This window comes from Planococcus citri, chromosome 4, assembly GCF_950023065.1.
Source record: "Planococcus citri chromosome 4, ihPlaCitr1.1, whole genome shotgun sequence".
Taxonomy (NCBI): domain Eukaryota; kingdom Metazoa; phylum Arthropoda; class Insecta; order Hemiptera; family Pseudococcidae; genus Planococcus; species Planococcus citri.
The window spans coordinates 11,987,375-12,008,243 of NC_088680.1; the positions used below are offsets into that span (position 1 = coordinate 11,987,375).

General features: G+C 32.1%; 1 protein-coding gene across 4 annotated transcripts; it reads right to left on the reverse strand.

Moving 5' to 3' along the window:
• Positions 1 to 3,767: 3,767 nt before the first annotated feature.
• LOC135845605 (transmembrane ascorbate-dependent reductase CYB561-like) lies at positions 3,768 to 20,636 on the reverse strand. Of its 4 annotated transcripts, XM_065364277.1 has the most exons (6): positions 20,315 to 20,636; positions 14,447 to 14,984; positions 13,307 to 13,626; positions 9,952 to 10,154; positions 9,134 to 9,288; positions 3,768 to 4,445 (listed from the first exon to the last, which is right to left on the reverse strand). In XM_065364277.1, the coding sequence occupies exons 3-6, from the start codon at positions 13,509 to 13,511 to the stop codon at positions 4,283 to 4,285; spliced, it is 726 nt and encodes a 241-aa protein (XP_065220349.1). In that variant the 5' UTR covers positions 13,512 to 13,626; positions 14,447 to 14,984; positions 20,315 to 20,636; the 3' UTR covers positions 3,768 to 4,282. The 4 variants fall into 4 exon arrangements, with proteins under 4 accessions (XP_065220349.1, XP_065220347.1, XP_065220351.1 ...); XM_065364275.1 differs by lacking the exon at positions 14,447 to 14,984 and having other exon boundaries at positions 20,315 to 20,635; XM_065364279.1 differs by lacking the exons at positions 14,447 to 14,984; positions 20,315 to 20,636 and adding an exon at positions 19,690 to 19,813.
• Positions 20,637 to 20,869: the final 233 nt, after the last annotated feature.

Below are 20,869 nucleotides of genomic sequence, written 5' to 3' on the forward strand. Positions count from 1 at the left end.
ATCAGACAAAATATAATTCAAGACAGACAGAGGAAGGCGGTATACTGCTAGAAAATAGTGCTTAGCCTAATCGACGAGACTCGATAATATAAAAAAAAGAAGAATGTGTGATGATGAGGTACCTATACAGAGAAAAAAATGAAATCCTTACAATAAACTTAATTCGGGTCCTTACATCAAGTACCCATTATTTCGCACCTTGCGTGTTCGTTAAAATGATTTGATACGTCGAGAGGAGGACCAGTCTACCTCGCAAGGCCCCCTCTCAACCGAAGGTTTTTTACCACTTAAACCTAATGGAAGATAGGAAAAAGGTAGAGTAATAAAAGAAAACGTATAAAAATAACGTAAGTAAAAAAATTCTCAAACGTAGAAAAAAATATTAAGAGTAAATAAAAACTTATAAATTAATAACGAATCTCTCATCGAAGGAGAACGATTCGTTATGTATCTTTCATTCTAGGGACCATTTGAATATTTTTCACACTTAGCAATCCCACTCATAAGGAGAGGATATTGGGTTAACGTGACTTACTAGAAAGAAGGAGTATCAATCTACCTGCCTTCTAATTACTCACATGCCAACTCTTATTAGGTATGTGCATCGATACCTTTATATATTATGCGGATTACACGGCGCCTTAGAAAGAGTAATTTTTAAACAATACATAGTGATGCTCACTGTGGGCTTTGAGTACATAGTATGGTTTTTTGCGTGTGTGTGTTTTAGAGATTAAGTATATTCGACCATTTTTGGCGTGTGTTTTTCATCATCATTACACTTAAATTTTTAATCAACTTAACAACTAAGTAATCGAATCTCCCGTCAAAGGGGAACAATTCGATCGAGGAGTTCGCTTAATGAGTGCAAGTTAAGGTTACTACCGAATATATTCGAACCTCGCTCGTCAGAGCTGTGAACGTCGAGAAATCAGAATCGAGCTCAGGATGCGAGGCACGAGAAACGTATTATTACATAGAAAATACATACGCGATAGTATCGAGTATTTCAACGAGGAATTTATTTAAAGGTTTCTGCGAGAAAATGCAAGATGGATGGAGGGATTACGTAGTAAGAGAGATGGTGACACGAGATGCATCTCAAAATCGTGTTGTTTTTTTTCAAATCCATCGAAGTGATCCTGAGCTTAGAATATAATCTTCGAGTAAAAAATGCCTAGTGGGGATCGAATCCTCGACAATGTGGTATCTCATTGACTCAGCGAGCGAAAGGGGGTGATGGAGGGGGAGGGGAGGGGAAATATCAAGAAAAACTATGCATGTACTTATTTGAACCCTGAGAAAATCTCATCCAAAGATTAAGTTAGAGTGGGGAGGAGAAGAGGAAAGTAAGGTTTAGAGGTTTGAATGAAGTCTGTTGGAGGCAGTCTCATGAATAATTTATCTTGAAAAACAACTCCTTTGTTAAATTAACACACCCCCTACCCCTAATTTCAGAAATTAAATTTTGAACCCCTCAGAGAAATAATTCTTCATTTTTCAATTTCAAAAAAAAAAATATAATAATAAAAAAATCATGACCTGAGATCAGAGAAGGCTGCATTTATATTTCCAAGCATTTGAGAAATTTTCACCCCCTCCCCCTTCCTCACAAATATGACCAAATTTCAGCGATCACATTTTGAGAATCCCTAAAAAAAGAAAATTTTCATCTCCCAATCCAAAAAAAAAAAAAAATGCCTCAAAACCTACATTTTTTCAGCCCAATCCGCCCACCCTTTTTTATTCAGATTTTTTGCAAATCAGAAATGAAACGAATCAAATTTTTTGAAAGGGAAAAAATCAAAATTTGATACCATAATTTTCATCTATCCCTTCCTCTCATTTTTATTTAGCAATTTTGTGAATAAAGAAATAAATAAAATCAAACAAAAAAATAATCCCTTTGAATGGAAAAAGATTCAAAATTCGTAGCTTAAAGAATTTTTCATCTGCTTTTTGATGAATAAAAAAACAAAGAAAAAAGGTCAACATAGCAACAATTTCAAAAGAAAAAAGATCAAAATGTAAAATTGGAGTAACATGGTCATTCCTTTTAAGCATTTAAAAATTTTCCTTTCTTTTAACCCCCCCCCCCCTTAATTTTTATTCATCAATGCGGCTAAAAACATCAAATAGATTGAGCAAAATTGTAACAATTCTGAGAATAAGAAATTCAAATTTTAGAAAAAATTGAAAAAAATTTGTACCAAATACCTACCAATTATATTTTTAAAAAAGGAAAAAAAAGTTTGGATAGTTTATAGTTTTTTAAAGAGTGAGAGAGGAAGCTAAACAAGTTTTAAAAATTTGAGAAACTTAAAATTTCATTTTTAAAAATTTTTCCAAGCTATATTTTTTTTTGGAATTTTCAAAAATTGTTTGTCTTTTTATCTTTGTTTAAAATTCAGAACTTTTTAATTAAAAGAGAAAATAGAGTTTGGATAATTTATAGTTTTTTAAAGAAGGAGAGAGAAAGCTGAACAAGTTTTAAAAATTTGAGAAAATTAAAATTTCATATTTTAAAATTTTCCTAAGCCATATTTTTTTGGAATTTTCGAAAATTGTTTGTTTTTTTATCTTTGTTTAAAATTCAGAAGCTTTTAATGAAAAAATTTCAAAAAATCCACATTGAAATTTATTTCAATTAATTCAAAAAAAAATAATTTGAAATTTTCACACGAGCTGATTTCTGCAACCCCCTCCCTCTCTTCCTTTATTTTCTCTTTTTCCCAAACTCAAATTTTATCATTTTTTCAAAAGAGGATTCACATTGGAAAATTGTGTTTTTTTAAACATTTACTCATTGACCAAAATCAAGTAAGTGTTTTATACCTTTTTTTTTTTTTTTTAATTTTTCGAGACTGATTTTTTCAAACATTAAAAATCTGTCAAGATTATTTTCTGGGCTTTTATTTTTTAAAAATGCATGTGAAAGAATTCCGAAAATCTCAGATCAGAATTTATTTTCATTGACTCAAAAAATCTTAATTTGAAATGTTTACAAAATTTGTTTTCTCTGTGCTTCATTTCTTTCTTCGAATTCAATCACAATAATGAATTGATGTTTTTTGTGTTTTTTTTTTTTTTTTTGGAAAATTTCTTCTTTGGGCAAATTCCAAAAACTCATTATATTTTTTTCTCTTTAGCCCTCAATTCTTTTTTTTTCAATTTTGAGAATTTCTGATCGTCTTATTTATTCCAAAATGATTAATTTTGGGTCACTGATTATTGCAGTCTTGAAAAATGATCATAATGAGAGGGAAGGGGAAATATAAAAACAATCGTTTCTTCGCAAACAAAAATTTTTCCCCAGCTTCCTTTCCAATACAAATATTTTTGGCACCCTTTGAAAAACCAACAACGAATAAGTAATTTCCTTTCGAGCTAAATGAACCTAAAACTGCCTCCAACATTAGACTGGATTTCAAAAAACAATTTTAAAAATGGTGATTCGATCGTACCCTTTTTGGACAGAAAAAAAACAGGACAAAATCATATTTTCTAGAATCATTCGCAAATGAGACTTTTTGTTTTAAAACTTGAAAATCCAAACTACGCTAATTGAAATGATACGTTTTTTTTTTTTTTAAAAAGATGATTGTGCAGGAGATGAGATAAATTGGCGGCACTTAACCCAAAAACAAAAAATTATTTTTAAAAAGCGTAGAATTTCATCCAAAGTCAAGACCAGGTGACTGAAAATAAAACCAAGCAAAATAAAAGAAAAGAACTCAAAACACACAAAAAAAAACAAAAAATACGCGTAAAAAATCAAAAAAAAAATATAATAAATAAATTAAAAATAAAGGAAACTTAACGACGACGAAAATAATAATAATACACGAGAAAAAAAGAAAACATTGAATTTGCGCTAAAAATAATTTTTGATTTTTTTCTAAACAGATTTTTTTCTTCAACTGCAAAGTAGAACGAGATCACTTGCAATAGTACATATTTGTGCGTTCGAACTCATCTTTTTGAGGCAGATAGATAAATAAATAAAATAAAATTCAGTATTAACAAATACACAACGATTAAAGGTAAACATAACGACGGTAGGTAAAAATAACAAAGATAACTGAAGGCCATCTGCGATATTTATACTGAATTATAAAAAGGGGCGCTCACACATCGAAGCATAGATAGAATACGTGATAAGTATCGTACGACAAAATGATATTCAATTTCGAGATTCATTAACAGCAGCTATGGAAATAATAAAGAAAAGAGAGCTCTAATGATGACGGTTCGGTAGCATTGGCGATATCAGGTCAGCGATTTATGACGTTTTGGCGAGCAATTCGCTATCTTCAGGATGGGAATAGCGTTTGTAGAAGACATTTGTGCTGATATAGGTGACAACAGCGGCGAAAGCGACGAACAACAAGCCCAACAAGTTCAATAACACAGCCTCTGATCCAAGTTCCGAGTAAGTGTTCGGCCTATAAAAATGAAAAAAATAAATAAAATGTGTAAATGTGGGAAAAAATTCCGTTAGTGATAATGATGAAGAGGGGGTTCAAAGTGAATAACGCCGATATTGGTGTGAATTGAATTAATAATTATCTACTGATACTGGTGCCCTTGATTGGAGAGTAATTGGATTAATTAAGAGAAGAAGTTATTTGACACCGTGTGAATGTTTTGATGATTAAATATTTTAAAGAAATATTTAGCCTATCGACCTATGTACCTTACCTATAGACCTACACGTGGGCGATTTTAAACAAATTCTCAAAGGCTCGTGCAAATCGAATTTTTTTTTAATGGACAAGTTTCAATACCACGAAAAACCTGCTTCAAGGTTCAAGTTTAAAGTTTAGAAGCTTTCTATGAGATTAAAATGGACAATAATTTCATTGAGAACCCCTGAATTTATGAGAAATGACCAATCAATCGAAATCGTGATCAATTTTAGAACTCTTCGCGGCAGGAAAGCTATACTTATATTTCAAGCGAATAATTGTCTATTTTGAAAATTATTTCCCATTTGGTGCCACAATTTGAACACCACTGAGAAAGCTAAAAATGTTTCCATTAATTTGAAAATTTTATAAAAACGTTCATTATCTACCTACACATTTTGTCAAAAAAAATCTAAAAGGAAAACGCAATGAAACTAGACGTGGAATTTTTTTCTCGAAATTATTAAAACACAAATATGTATTTTGGAAACCCCTTAACAGGGAGAATCGTCGTAATATTCGATTTTTCCCCAAAGAGAAAATTCATATTTTACGTAGGCAGGTTCCGACCGATGAAAATGAAAAATTTTTGACGCTGTCAAAGAAATACTTCTCATTTCGTGTTTCTTGGGAAATTTTTCAAGGATGTTTAAACTTTCAGGGGTTCCTAAACGATGAGAAATTGTGCATCTGTTTCTATAGGTACAGTCAAAATAATAGTGTTATTGACAAAATACTTCGAAGAAATTCAAATTCCAGTTTTTTTTCTCGAAAAAATAATGTATCGAAGAAAATTCCAATTTCGTTAATTGGTTCCCAAAGTAGGTCGACTGAGAATTGAAATCGGTGTCAAAATTTTCAAAATATGGGCCCCTGAAGGAATTTTACAGCGAATACTTCAATTTAGAATTTTAGAGTTTTTTTGCATGACTCAGTGTATGATAAAATATTAAAATAACCGAAAATAGTGATTCCCAAAATGCGTGAAAAATGTTTTACTTATTAAATTCATCAAGTAGGTACCTACGATATTAAAATTTTCATTAGGTGAAAAATTATTATTTTTAATATACAGAACACAGAGTTATTAAATTTTAACTTTAATTCAGGGTTCCCAAAATTATGTATGGGGGTTGTTTCATTTGTTTGTTTCAAAAGAAGGAAAATGTAGGTAACGATTTTTTTCAATTCAGAATTTGGAATATTATGCTTACATCGAAAGATGGTTCGTGAAATCAAGAAAAATAAGAGATGAGTAAAATTACAGGGTTTCCTAAAATGCGAGGACCAGGTGATCAATTTTAAATTGAATGACAATGGTTCTTGAAATTGCATTGTTTTCAATTCATTGGCTCTATTTTCTACGAGCTAAAAAAATCTTCACATAAGTATTTCCCTCAAAAATCTACAATTTTGAAATGTAGGGTTCCCAAAATATACACAAGATGAAGATGAAAAATAATTCATGAATTTATGTAAAATCAGTGTTCCTAAAAATAAACTTAGATGAATGGTCAACTCCGCATCAGTACTCAAAATTTGCCAATCCAAGTCGTTAAAATGATTGATATTTTGTTCATTGGTTCCCAAAGTACGTACAAGCTTTCCAATGTCACCCCGAAGGTTCAAATATTTACTCAATCGTAATAAAAGCAAGAGATTTCCAACATAAAGTACAATTTTAGAAATTTACTTTCAGTTAGAGTGGTTCTTAAAATTTTTGATTCTTCAGAACACCCCCTTCCCCCCCACACGCCAGCCGGAATTTTAGTAATGCCATCAAAATTGGAAATGGAAAGAGTATCTAATTTAAATTCAGCGGATTCAGAAAAGTACAATATTCCTTCAGCTAAGTCTTCAAAATATATTATGATTCTGCACAGTGATTCTCAAAATTAGATTAGAACTATTTGGAATGTTATTCAGAGATCCAATTTATTGGTTATTAAAATTTTCTGATTCGATTTAGAGTTTTTAAAGCTAAAAGTGATTTTGATTGTAATCACCTCAGAATGATAGGTACCTACTCAGAATTCATATTTTTATCCAGGGAGTGCCAAAATTCTCAAAAAATTCAAAATAAACAACTTTGTTTTCAATACCTAGCAATTCTCTTGGTTTTTTTGTTATGTTTTATTTTTCAAATCAACCTTGAAAATGCACGATAACTTTCGCAAAGAAATTTCAATTTAAATTCAGTTGTTCCCAATTTACATCAAAAAAATTATCCACCCATTTCAGTTCTCAACACATTTTATTTTCAAGATTTTTAATCAATTTTTTGAAATTAGAAAAGGATACGAGGCTCAAAATACAGTGGAAGTTGAGAAAGTGCTGAAGTATCGCTTTTATTTTAGGGGTTCCCAAATCACAGGTGTTATTTTTTTCAAATAGGTAATCATAAAAAATGACTAGAGCTATTTCAATTTCGAGAGAAAAATTTCAAAATAAACGACACATTTTGCAATACTTATTCACTCAATTATGAATTCAGTCGTTTCTAAAATTTCCACCGAAACTTAGATAATTTCTCACATGATTATTTCCAACAACGTACCTATTTTCAAAGCTCCAAACATTTACTCGATCATTTCAAACTGGCATGTAAACAGGGCTCAAAATAGACGAGAATTGTGAAATTTTCTATAAAAAAAAAAACTGGGGTACAATTTGCGTGAGTTGCCAAAATGTAGTAGAATGACAACAACGACAAAAGTTCCACCACCTTCGTGAATGAAAATGAATTTCAAAGTCAAAAGTTTACTACTCGTAAATGTCTACCCAGGCTTGTCAAACAATTTCCAATTACAATTTTCCTCATTAATATTAAAAATTCAACAATTTTCAGTTCAACGTCAGGTCGCTTTTAAATTCAGTGATTCTCAAAATACGCCTACACGCCAGAATCAGTTTCAAATGTTGCCAAATGTGTGCTTAATTTCATAACAGAGACAAAGTTTTCATTTATCTGGATTTAATTAAGTATACGCTATTATCACTTTCAAAACAAATCCAGGAGTTCCCAAAATTGAAAAATGTTCGCAGAGGGTTCCTAAAATATTTCACAATAATGTAACCGACTTCGGTTGATCTCATTTCTCAACTCTTAAATTTCCAACACCATTCATACCAATTTTATATGTACAATATTTCAAACTCTTCGAGCCGAGTGGTTCCCAAAATGCGCCAAAATTGATACAAAGTGTTAAGGTCACAGAATACCCAAAAACTCACTCCCACTCCACAATACTAACCTAACTATACCGTCTACACGAATTCTATGTGAAATTTAGCCATTTAGACGTCAATTTGAAATTCAGTGGTACCCAAAATGCACCTAGTGGTCAAATTGCTTCTGGAATATTTTCCAAAAATTGCCGAATTTTTGCATATCTTGAATTTGTTTTCAAATTCTCCAACATTAATCGATTCATCAAATAGTTCTCATCACCCCCTCCCCCACCCCCATCATCTAGCTCCAGGGCAACCAAAATGGAACGAACATAACCACCAGCTCTAAAAATATAAATTAATTTTGCCAAATTTTTGCCTACCGTGAGTACCGTGTAAATTTTTCAAGAAATCAAACGGTAAACCAGATTTTTAACTGAATTCAGTGGTTCCAAAATTTGATGATTACTAATGGGTTACAAAATTTCCTCCAGTAAATATACAAATTGACTACATCTCCAGTATTTTGATTTTATTCAAAAAATTTTGCAACACTGTTCCATTCAGTTACCGCTTTTCAATCACCTCCTCCTCATCTTCAGGGGTTCTCAAAATGGGAAATAATTGACATGAGTTTTCGAAATATTCTATGTACTCAAATATTGTCAAATTTTGCTCGCATTTACCCTCGTTACACAAATTCCACAAAAGACTCGACCATTGACGCGACATTTCAAATTCAGGGGTTCCCAAAATCAATAATTATCGCGGTTTATAAAAATTTCCTCTTGAATTAATATCAACTAAATCTTCAAGTCTTGTGAACGTATTCGAAAATTTCTCCAAAACGTGTCATTCGCCAACCAATTTCCAATCCTCCCTCAATTTCTTATCTAAGTGGTTCCCAAAATAGACCTCAATGATTACCTACTGTTTCTTAAACCATTACTCTCGAATATTGCCAATTTTTGAGTATACCTGCATCGCCCACGCAAATTTAATCAAAATTCAACCATTTACACGCCACTATTAAGTTCAGGGGTTCCCAAAATATGCCCAAAATATCACCAACCCCTCGAATATTCGCTGAAAAGTCCAAACACAAAACTATACGAAGCATTTAGATCCAGTCGTCCAAATTCCAGCACTTCGGAACCTATACAGTGATACCTAAACCCTTCTAGCTTCCAGCGGTACCCATTTTGGTAAATTTCTCGCACAGCTGTCAGCTCAAAAATCACCTCAATTCAATACCTATTCAGCTACCAACTTACATTTTAAAAACGGCCTTCTCGTTGATTCCGGACACAGCTGCGACCGATCCGATAACAAATACAGCATGACCAACGTACACATGATAGGGCAACAATTTGGCCTTAGTCGGGCTCGCCAGGCCAGGAATTAGGAAAGCGATGAAGCCGATTACAGCCTATAAAACGAGTGAAAAACCATCCATTAGCGACAATTAAGGAGAAAAATGAAGCTGGTCGATATGATTGCGATGTACATTGACATATGTTACGATGTTAATTACACGCACGAGCCAGCTTGAAAATACCTACAAGTACAAATGCCTCGACGGCTGGCGAGACATTGTGTTTCTCATCTTATCTGGGTGCGATGCGATAACAAACGAGCCATGAGATGGTCGTCGTAATGAGAGAAGCGATAAGTAAATTATTATCGAAAAAGAGCAAATGAACTTACATGAAAATTTACATAGCGGCGAAGCGGTGACGGTGACGGCGGCGAGGCGTTAAATTTAACACTGTTCGGACTCGTTGAGCCTTTAACTTTTGTACAACGAGAAATCTACTCGGGTCGGTTAAAGTCGAGCTCCCTTTGCCTGCGTGACACGCCTTTCGCGAGCAATATTGATTTTCGAGCGGCCGCAACACAAACGCCAGCGCAAGCGCCACCGTCGTCGTTACCGGCCGGCCGCCAAAATATAGGAATACCAAGCTAACGATACCTACGCTAAATTTATACGTATGTAGGTGTAGAGGTAGGCTAGGTACAGTATATGGGCTACGAATACGACTCTTGAAATATAAATACGTCGTAGGGAATTTTTGGGTATAGGTACTCTTACCTGAGCAACGTATAACAAAACAGCTGTAAGACCGACCCAGCTGTGAATCGAGTAAAAATTGGCTATGCCGGATTCTATATGGTTTGCCAAAACAGCAACAGCTCCTAGGACTATGAACACCAAAGCAACGCCGTTTATCGAAGAGTGTATCAATTTCAACTTGATCTTGTGCAGGTTGCGGAAAGCTCGGAAGGTGAGGATGGCTGTAAGATGCAACAAAAAAAAAACAAGATCTAGAGTTAGTGTAGAAAAGCGTGTAAGTGTATTATGGGGCAGGACAGGGGGGAGAGATTGCATTATTTGGGTGTCTAGAGCTCGAAATATTTTGCTAAAAATGTCGTATCCCTTTCAAACATTAGATAAAAAAATTAGTAGATGAGAAAAAATTTCAAAAATATTGCAATAAAAGGAATACTTGAGGACGAATTCAGTACAAAAGTACAAATACGTAGGCAGTTGAAGTTTGTAGTGGTTTTAGACTGTAGCTTCTTTTTGGGAAGGTGATGGAAGGGGTGGGAGGGAAGTAGGGAAGAAAAATGAGAGCTTTCATGGTTTCAAATTTCTTACTTGTTCATTTATTTCGTTCAAAAAATACAGAAAATTATTTTCAACCAAATAAGCATTCTTAAAAACAAAGGCAGACGCAGTATGAAAATTTTCACTAAAAAAAAAATATAATAATTTTGTGAAAAGCCTTATACTTGATATTTCATGAATTTTTTCTCTCATTTTTAATTAATTTCATCACAACTTTGAATAATTTTTTGATCCCATGTACAATTTTTCTGATATTTTAACCACTCTTCCTCCTCGGAAATTTGGGAAAATTGAGTCACTTATTGAGGATTTTAAAATGAGCTCGAACTAAAAAAGTAACTGAAAATTTGAAACCAGTACTTATAAAAATTTAACCAACTATAGGTTATTCAAATTGTCCAAATTTTTCAAAATTGGAGGTCAGTTGTGATGACCGGAAGGCTTGTATCAAAAAAAAGATAGGAAATTCGAAATCAACGTCATTCAAAACCCAACAAACCATATGTCACACGAATTTTTCAATTTTTTCAAAATTGGGGGCCCATTGTGGGGCTTAAGGACCTTGTTTTGAAAAAATAAGTGAAAATTCGAATTCAGCCCCTTTCAAAACCCCACAAACCATACGTCACACGAATTTTTCAATTTTTTTTCAAAATTGGGGGCACTGGAGGGGCCATTTTGGGGCTTAGGGATCGCGTATTGAAAAAGTAACTAAATATTCGAGATCAGCGCCATTCGAAACCCAACAAACCATATGATGTCACATGAATTTTATAATTTTCTTCAAAATTGGGGGTCCATTTTGGGGCTTTGGGATCTCTTATCAAAAAAGTAACAGAAAATTCGAAATCAGCACCATTCAAAATCCAACAAACCATATGTCACATGAATATTTCAATTTCTTTCAAATTTGGGGCTCATTGAGGGAGCTAAGGGGCTTGAATCAAAAAAGTGACAGAAAATTCAAAATCAACGGATTTCAAACTCGAACAAACCTTATGTCACATGAATTTTATCATTTTTTTCAAAATTGGGGCCCATTTTGGGGCTTAGGAATCTTATATCAAAAAAGTAACAGAAAATTCAAAATCAGCGCCATTCAAAACCCAACAAACCATATGCCACATGAATTTTATAATTTTTTCAAAAGTGGAGCCCATTTTGGGGCTTGGGGATCTCTTATCGAAAAAGTAACTGAAAATTTGAAGCTAGCGCCTTTCAAACTCCAACAAACCATTATGTCACGCAAATTTTTCAATTTTTTTCAAATTTGGGGCCCATTTTGGGGCTTGGGGGATCTCTTATCGAAAAATTAACTGAAAATTTGAAGTCAGCGCCTTTCAAACTCTAACAAACCATATGTCATACGAATTTTTCAATTTTTTTCCAATTTGAGGCTCATTGAGGGGGCAAAGGGGACTGGTGAGTTTCGAGCTGAACTCAATCTCACAAAAGCTCAGCTTTCAAGAGTATCTAAAATCTGGTATCTGCCACTCGTAGTATTCGAGAAAAAAATCAGAATGTAAATTTTTTCACCATGAATACGTTGACTATCCTTTTTTTCAGGTAACTGGAAATACCCCCTCTCCTCCACTCTTCATTTTGCTAATTTGGGCCATATTTGGAAAAAATTAATATCATGTGACATATCGATTTAAATGTTTTGAACAGTGCTGATTTCGAATTTCAACTTATTTTTTCGATATATGCCCCCTAAGGCCCACCATGACCCCCTAATTTTGAACAAAAATTGAAAAAATGATGCGACCTATGGTTTGTAAGGTTTTTACAGGTGCTGATGTCGAATTTTGGCTTAATTTTACGATTTGGGCCCCCTGAGATCCACAACTAGCTCCCCAAATTTCAAAAACGTTGAAAAATTTCCAAGACTTGAGTAAGGTTTGTTAGGTTTTCAGCGATGTTAATTTCGAATTTCAGCTCAATTTTCTGGTATCAGCTTTCTGACTTCCAAGCACCGCAATAAGACGTTGAAATATTAAAAATTTCAAAAAACTTGAAAATTGTTTGCCATTTGTGGCTTTTCTAGGTTTTTGAAAATATTGATATTAAATTTAATTTTACTTTTTGGATGCAAAAGCCCTTTCAGCACCACAATATGAGTCCCAACTCCAAAATATTGAGAAATTCGTGCGACCTTGGTTTGATGTGAGGTTTTCTGAAATGCTAATTTCGAATTTCAGCTCAAGTTTATTAATATGAGCTCATCTGCGTTACAATTATATGAGTCCCAAAATTTGAACAAAAAAAAATCCAAAAATTTGAGGAACCTGTGGGTTGTTGAGTTTTTGATGGTGTCAATTTCGAATTTTAACCTTAATTTTTTTTGATACGAGCTTCCAAGCCTTTAAATTTCATTAAAAATTTGAAAAAGTTGTACAATAGGATCTCCTCTTTTCTGAAATCCGTATAATGGAGGGAGGGAGGGTTCTGGAGTGAGATGACGACGTTTCTATGTACAACCAATACTCGAAAGTGACGAATGAAAAAAGAATTGAGCAAATTTGGAAGATGCGAGGATAGAAATATGGGGTTGATCTTGAATCTTGAAATGAAATAAACCTAAAAGGATTTGGTCAAAGAAATTTTATAAGGTCGTTTTGAGATCTAGACACAACTTTGAAGTTATTTCCTCTAGTCACTACTCAAGTGGATGTGTAATGTGTACTTTATTATAGCGAATTAAAACTGAGCAATTTTTTCCACCCAAACAAAAACAAACTGTGCAAAAATACAGGATGCCTAAGTAAATAGGTACAATATAATAGAGTGTAGGTAAATGATAATAGAGGAAACGTACCGTTACCACACAGATATATCATTCCAATAGTCATCAGCAAAGGATGCCAATTAAACAGAGCTGCGCCTGATAAACTGAAACCGCCACCGAACGCGATGCTCCAATAAAATACTCCGATGATGAGCCCCAAACCGATGATCTGGGCTAAGAAGAAGCATTGCACGAAACCGTCCAATCGTTCCAAATTTGATCCTTCGTTATCCATGATTTTTCCTTATATTATGTAGGTAGGTTTTAAGTAGATACTTATTTGAATAAATGTAGAGATGATGGAAGAACTAACTAATGGTTTGATCGAATGATATTTATATACGTAGATTCTGAAAATAAGTAGACATGAAAACACAAAAGATTAATAGAATGAATCGACTAGAGCCCTACTTAGATGCTAAATAACTGACTATTTGGATCGAGTGCTCGTAATTTGAGCATTAAATAGGTAAATTAAATCGATAGAAAATTTACTCGAGTGAAATATTGTCGTTCTTAAATTCCTAAAAATTAATTTTATCGTAAAATTATATTATTGATAATATGTTTCATAGTCAGAGCTGCACGTTTTACGTGATAAAATCCGAGTTTTCAAAGCTCGTGGTGATTTTTACCTTTTTAGAGAATACCTCAGCACCTACTTATCATTTTTATCTATAAAATAATAGTACCAGGATATAATCCATACCTCAACGGATACCAATCATGAAACGTTTCCGCTGCATTAAATTCATTTGACGTAAATATAAAATTTATTTGGAAAAAGTAGAGTCATATTGTAAAATGGAAGTCACGACTGATAATTTATCAAAAAAAAAAGAAGGTAAAAATTATATATTTTTAAAAAAAATTCAAAATCCACCATCAACGACCTTGGTACTTGAATGATAAAAAAGTTACCTAGGTATATTTTTTTATGCTTTGAACATCAAACGAAAAATTCACAGAACTGAGCGATTAGTAAAAACTTTGGATACCCCTAGCTCGGCTATAAAATAACAGAATTACAACTAACAAAAATTCAATTTTTTTTCTGCAGTCTCTCAAAACAAAATAAAAAATCAATAAAACTTGAAATTAAACCTATTCATATCTTAAAAACTAAACTTTCAAAAAAAAAAAAAAAAAAAAAATGAATAATATAGGTACCTGACAAACCGAAGACGTCGTCAGATCAAGGCTGTTCCACCTTGGTCGAGTTACTAAGTTTCATTCCAGAAATATTATTTCCTAATTTGGAGAAGAGGGAAGCAATCAAATGGAAAATATCGCCAACTCGTACAGCAAGAGCAGCGAAAGCAGGTATTTGCAAAAGATAACGGATCACGACGAACCATACGATAATCCAAAAACTAGCGAACAAAATGAACCAGGGAATCGAAAAGAAAAGGTAAGGTAACGAGAAAGGAATAAATGGAAGCGAAAACAGAAAGAATGGAATCGACAGGAAAAGAAACGGAAGCGATAAGAGGAAAAGCACCCAAACTACAACGAGTAAAGCGACCAAGATCGGGTGTGATTTCAGAAAGTTCACTACTTTAGTAACATCAAAATATGATGATTGAGATTGAATTTGCGCTTGCATCGTTGCTTATCTAGTAAGTAGCTAGAAGAGTAGGTTCAGAGGTTCAGATACAGGTACAGGTACCGCGAAAAATCACAACCAGGTAGAAGAAGAATCGGTTTTCTGGAGAGAAAAGTTCAATAAATCAATAGGTTGTCATAATAATGTGGATGTTTAATATTGTCGATGTAAAATTGAAGCTCATTTTACAGCTTTGTTGGTAAAATGAAATGCAGAGCTGTGTGAATGCTGATGGAGAAGTGGTGAAAGAATACAGGAAATTGTTTTTTGAAAAAAAAAAAAAACAATTGAAATGAAGAAAAATATTTGTGAAAAAATTCACTTGTGACGAAAGACGATTTCAAAAATTGAAATTCGTCAAAATGAATATCATTCAGAAATCTACACCAAAAAAATAATGGGTAGGTACTTGAATAACAAGAATAAAAATTGAGCATAAATGCTCATATAGATGATTTGATGGTTTAAAGAAAACTAGTCTGATTTAAAATTGAAAAATGAAAATAATCTACAAGCACATTGAAATTTAAGAATGGAAAAAAAATGAAAATTGAGTGTAAAAGAAGAGGGTTAGAATGATCACTAGAATGATCACTTCAAAAGTGATTTCAGTAGTAAAAAATCAAAACAAAATCCTAATAATTAAAACGAACTTTGAGGAATTTCCAACGATGAAAATTAGGTATTACAAGAAATAAGTAGGTACCCTGAATAAATTCATATTACGAGTATAAAGAAAATAATGTGGTTAAGAAATCTTCAAAAAATTAGTCACGATTGAAATACATATACCTATTTTGCCATCAAAATTCAAGAGGAATAATCAGTAAAAACAGAGATTCCCATATTTCACTTGCCTGACTAAAAAGTGAGAATTAAAAAAAGTAGACCAAATAAAACAATGACAAAATAAATGAAAAAAAACTGATAGGTGTTTTTTTTTTTTTTGAAATTCTAAAATATTGACCTAACTCATAATTATATGATCCTCCATATAGAACAGGGAGGGAGGAAGGTCAGCTCAGTTGATAAAATAATGCACTTTATGGGTCACTTGGATGCCAAACTTCCATTTTTATGCAGCCAAGTGGATAAAAAAATATGATTTAATCAAACAAAATAATACCAATTTAAAAAAAATAATCAAAATTTGGGACCCAAATTTTTTTAAAAAAAAAGTAGGTACACCAAGTGAAATTGATAAACTATTTGGGGAGGGAGACTGATGAACTTTATTCAGCCTAATTTGAAAGATCGTTAAAACTTTTAGATAACTTAAGATCAAGGATCATAATAAAACTGAAATGAAATAACAAGGCCATCCTGAAAACATTCTCTTAAAATTTGTTTGAAGGATGATTTTACTGTCGAAAATGGCGAATTCTTCATCAAGACAATTGACTAAAATTTGGAGAAATGAATTTCTAGTATAAAAACCTCCTCCTCCTCTCACTTGGATTAAATTTATTGAGCAACAAAGAGATTTTCAAATATTTTAGCACTTCATTTTTTTAAACGTAAAATTGAAAAACACTCGTGAAATGGTTCCCAAAACACAAGATCAAATTCATGTTGATGAATTAAAAAAAAAAAAAAAGATCATAGTTTGAAATCACGTGAACCATATTTTCTGACCACATTTTCTCTCCACCTTCGCTTCGCCCCTCTTTTCTCTTCCTTTTCGAATTTAATTACATAAGGTACTTCCAAAAAGGAAAAATATTGCAGAACTGTTTTTTTTTTTTTTAATTTCTTCGTTAATATTTTTTTTTTTTTTGAAATTTATTTTCAACTATCATTCAATTTGAAATTCTGGAAGCTGAACGAAAATTGAAGAAATAGTATTAGGTAGGTACGTGCCCGTTTATTGAAAAATCATCTCCTTTCTCTCAGCTAGAGAATAATTTCTTTTATTTTAGATCTTTTATTGTAATCCCAGATCGAAATTCATTTTTATGAATTTAAAAGTATAGGCCAATCATAATTTGACATTTTTTCCTTATTGAAGAATCCCGCCCTTTTCAGTATCAGCTGCATCAACTTTTTGAACAGAACATTTTTTTTATACCTAAATTCAAAAAACACTTCGAAAATCTTGCATCAAAATGTATTTAGATTCAAAAATGGACTAAGTTATCATAATTTGAAATTTTCGCACAAATTCATCTTTTCTAACCCCTTCCATCTAGTTCCCTTTTCCTTCTCTCTTCTCAAATTTAATCCCTTCTGAAATTAAAAAAATAAATATAAAAAAATACACATTGTAGAATTTCTATTTTTTTTTTAAATTTTCTTTGTTGATAAAATTTTATAACTTTTTTAGAACTCATCAAAATTTATTTCATTTAAAACTGAATGAAATTTGAGAAAACAGACAATTTGTTTACAATATCTACTCATGTGTAACTTATAGCATCCTTCCCCTTTGAACATTTTTTTTTTTTTTTTTTTTTTTTAGATTTCCAAAACGTAAATTATTACTTCATCAAGAAAATTTCATTTATTTCTATTTTGCTCACCAATTCTGAAATTTCAAGAAATTCTAGTCTTTTAATTCACTTTCCTTCAGTATAGGTCATTCTCATTTGATTTTAAATCACAACAAATGAAAAATATCCAATTTATTTTCGATCTTATATTTGCAACTTGAAAGTAATCGTTGACATTCTACGATTATACTTTTCTGAAAATCTAAATCGAATTTACTCGTCTTTGATTGTCTCTTTGGTTCTTTTCGATGTAATAAAAAATGAGCATTACTTAGATAATTAAAAATAAAAAAGTTCTGATGTGTGTGTGTAGTGGTTTTTTTTTTTTTTTTAATAGGAGTACCTGAATAAAGAAGGTTTAATTTTTATTTTTTATACGATACAATGACTTTTTGCTAGAATATTTCTCGAAAATTACTTCGCAATTTCGTGGTCATCTTGACAAAATATTACAATGTCCCAAATTTTCAGTGCCAAAACATTTTTTTTTTTAATACAAAAAAAAAATGCTTTTTTGTTTTTTGTTATCTGATTCTTATTCCAATTTTCAATTTTTCTGAGTTTTTTTTGCTCAAAAAAATTTTAAACACATCTTATTTTTATATTTAGAAAAAAAATCATCTTTATTCAAACATTTGAGTTTTATTAAGTAATCTGTCAAAAATGCTGGTCTTGTCGACAAATAATTTTCACACTCAAAATACACCATGTTCCTTTCTATGGCATTTCATCAAAGCACCACAACGTCAAACACACCTTGAAACATTTAAAAAATCACAATTAATGTTCCTATCTTTCGATACTTCAACGCTGTTAAATGACTCCCATCCCAAAAACATGTATCAATGCAACAAAAAAAAAAAATAGGAACCCACTAATTCAAATTATTATGCAGAATTACCCAAAGAAAAAAATATGTAAAATAAAAAAGCTGATCATTTCAATAATTTTATTCATCAAGTCATCCTCGTTTCTCAACTTTACTTTGATCTTTAAAATTTTCAATGTAATGCAAAAAAAAAGTGTGTAAACGAGTAGGACACTGTTTGTTTTTATACATAATGTAAAACTTTATCTTCTCATGAAAAAAAAAAATCATACCACTTCTGCCTATTACACGTTTTAAAACACCAGACTAATTTATTTTTAAAAAATAAACAGTGAAAAAAAAACGTTGAAAGTCGTCAAAGAAACCTTTTTTTTTCAAAATTAGACGTAGAAACTAGGTAAATAAGCTACGTCATTGCAAAAAACGAATTTCAGTATGCAAGAAAAATTATCGCAAAATTTTCGTTGAAAAAAAAAAATTAAAAAATAAAATACTTGAATATTAAAATGTACTCAATTTGGCCACACGTACAAATACATGCCATATTACTTCAATCACATTCCTAGTTTATTTTTAATTTTATTCTTTTTTCAATACCAATTAGAATTACCAACAAAGTAGATACTTTCGATATTTTATCATTTGAAAAAAAAATCAACACAAATGTTAGGGACCTACACTTCTTCAAAACGATTCATTTCAAATTCTACGGTAATTAGTAGTAAATCGTATCAATAATTGACCATTAAAAAGTATAATTTTCCTCGTTTCAAAGGTTAACCAATTAACATCTCATTAAGAAAGAGCACCAAACACGTTACGATTCTCAAAAAATAAAATAAAAATGAAAAAATAAGCTGAGTCGATAATTATTAAGTACCTTTGGTTCAAATAATCAAATTTTTGTAACACTCCTTTGATACGTATTCTCAATCGATTAATTATTTTCAAAACCTACTCACATACTTTTAAAATTGACAAAAAAATAATCATTCGAACATCCAAAATGAATAAATTATTCGACTTTTTTTACCCAACAAAACCTGTTTTGAAACATCGAACATCTCGCTCGCTCGCTCCGGAACAAAAAATAGACTCGAAACAACCTTAACATTGTAGCGTTCACGTATCGATAACTACGTACCGTGAAAATCACTTCCAAGCGATTGATTAAATTAGAATAAATTCGTAATACGATGCAATGCACACTTCTGCGATCACCACGAACGAGTTATTCGGTAATTTAATACTTTTCAAGTGTGAGCTAGTATGAGCTTCTTACTTCGAGAAGGAAAATTGAAACGCTTTATCAATATACATAACACATTTTTAAATTGCGATACGACACTTCGTTTGAGCTTAGACCACAAAATACATTAAAAGTGTTGAAGATAAGCTTCTTTTTTTTTTTTTTTTTTGAAACAATCGCAGTTTTGTTCTACAGTTTATAAATTTGGAATTCTAGATTAGGAACGTTGTTACAATTTACCTTGAAATATTGAAAAATAACAGAACTGTTCTTGAATCTTGAATTAGGTACCCACAAACAACACATGAAATTTGGAAACAAAATGATACCGAAACGAGAGATTGGTTAGTAACTGGTTTGAAAATGATCTAAAATTATATTTTTATATTTTTTTAATTGTTATAACAGACCTTTTGACTTGTAATCGATAACAGATTACAACCATGTAAGCTTCGTTATCTTCTAAGTAAATATTTATGAAACAAGCGAATAAAAATTATTACAGGCTTATTTACACATTAAATTAGACATTGTAGATTAATAAAACCGTCTCGATAAAACGATCAATTAAAACTTGCCAACTTTCTGACGCACCAAACCAAAGGAAAAATATGTGAGAGAGAAAGGAGTACGAATTAAATGAGAAAATGGCGCTACGTGTCATTGACATAGTTTTTAATGATTATTTTCAAAACTCGAGTCGTTAATGTCTCGGTATTTTGAAAACATTCGCAACAAACCCATATGGATAAGTGATGGATTTGTAAAAAAAAAAAAATTGAACGAAATATATACACAATGTATACTCTATAAAGAAACGTATCAACAGCTGGTATGGCAACAAGTATATACAATGTGAACTTACTTCAGCTATGATAATAATAAGCCAGCTTCAAACACAAGTGCACAACGCGAGCGTCCAAAAAACTATGTAATTCACCGGTGAAGTGGAGAGATGTTGATGCAGGAGCTGTTCGGAGAAGATTAAAATTCGATGGCACAATATTACGAAATTTAACTGACAAACCGATACCGGAGTGTTTATTATCGCAATTTGAAATCGTACGAAAAAAAATGAACCTTCTGTGGTATGGGTCGTTTAAACAGCTGGTTGATTTCGAACTCGAACGGGAAAAAACGGCGACGAGACGAGAGTGGGAATTGGGAATGCGTTTCACTACATTGATAGCTGCACGTCTTTCCCGGCTGTAGTATATACGAGCTTACGGTGAATGTTAATGTAGGTAAACGATGAAGGTGATGACAGACTGTGATGCTGAGTCGAGCATAGACTATAGAGCTTAGAGAGTAATTTGGATGGTGATTGTGAGAATAGGTGGAGGTTTTTGAGGTGTTCGGGTGGATGGAAATGAGAGTTGGGTGATTCTCGAGAGATGAATAGGATCACAATTGTGATCTT

What these genes read in the sequence shown, in the direction of transcription:
- LOC135845605 (XM_065364277.1), bottom strand. Translation starts at nt 13,511, where the DNA reads ATGGATAACGAAGGATCAAATTTGGAACGATTGGACGGTTTCGTGCAA. An exon ending in GATATATCTGTGTGGTAACG is followed by an intron (nt 10,155 to 13,306) that starts GTACGTTTCCTC and finishes TGCATCTTACAG; the next exon opens with CCATCCTCACCTTCCGAGCT. An exon ending in GAGAAGGCCGTTTTTAAAAT is followed by an intron (nt 4,446 to 9,133) that starts GTAAGTTGGTAG and finishes TCATTTTTATAG; the next exon opens with GCCGAACACTTACTCGGAAC.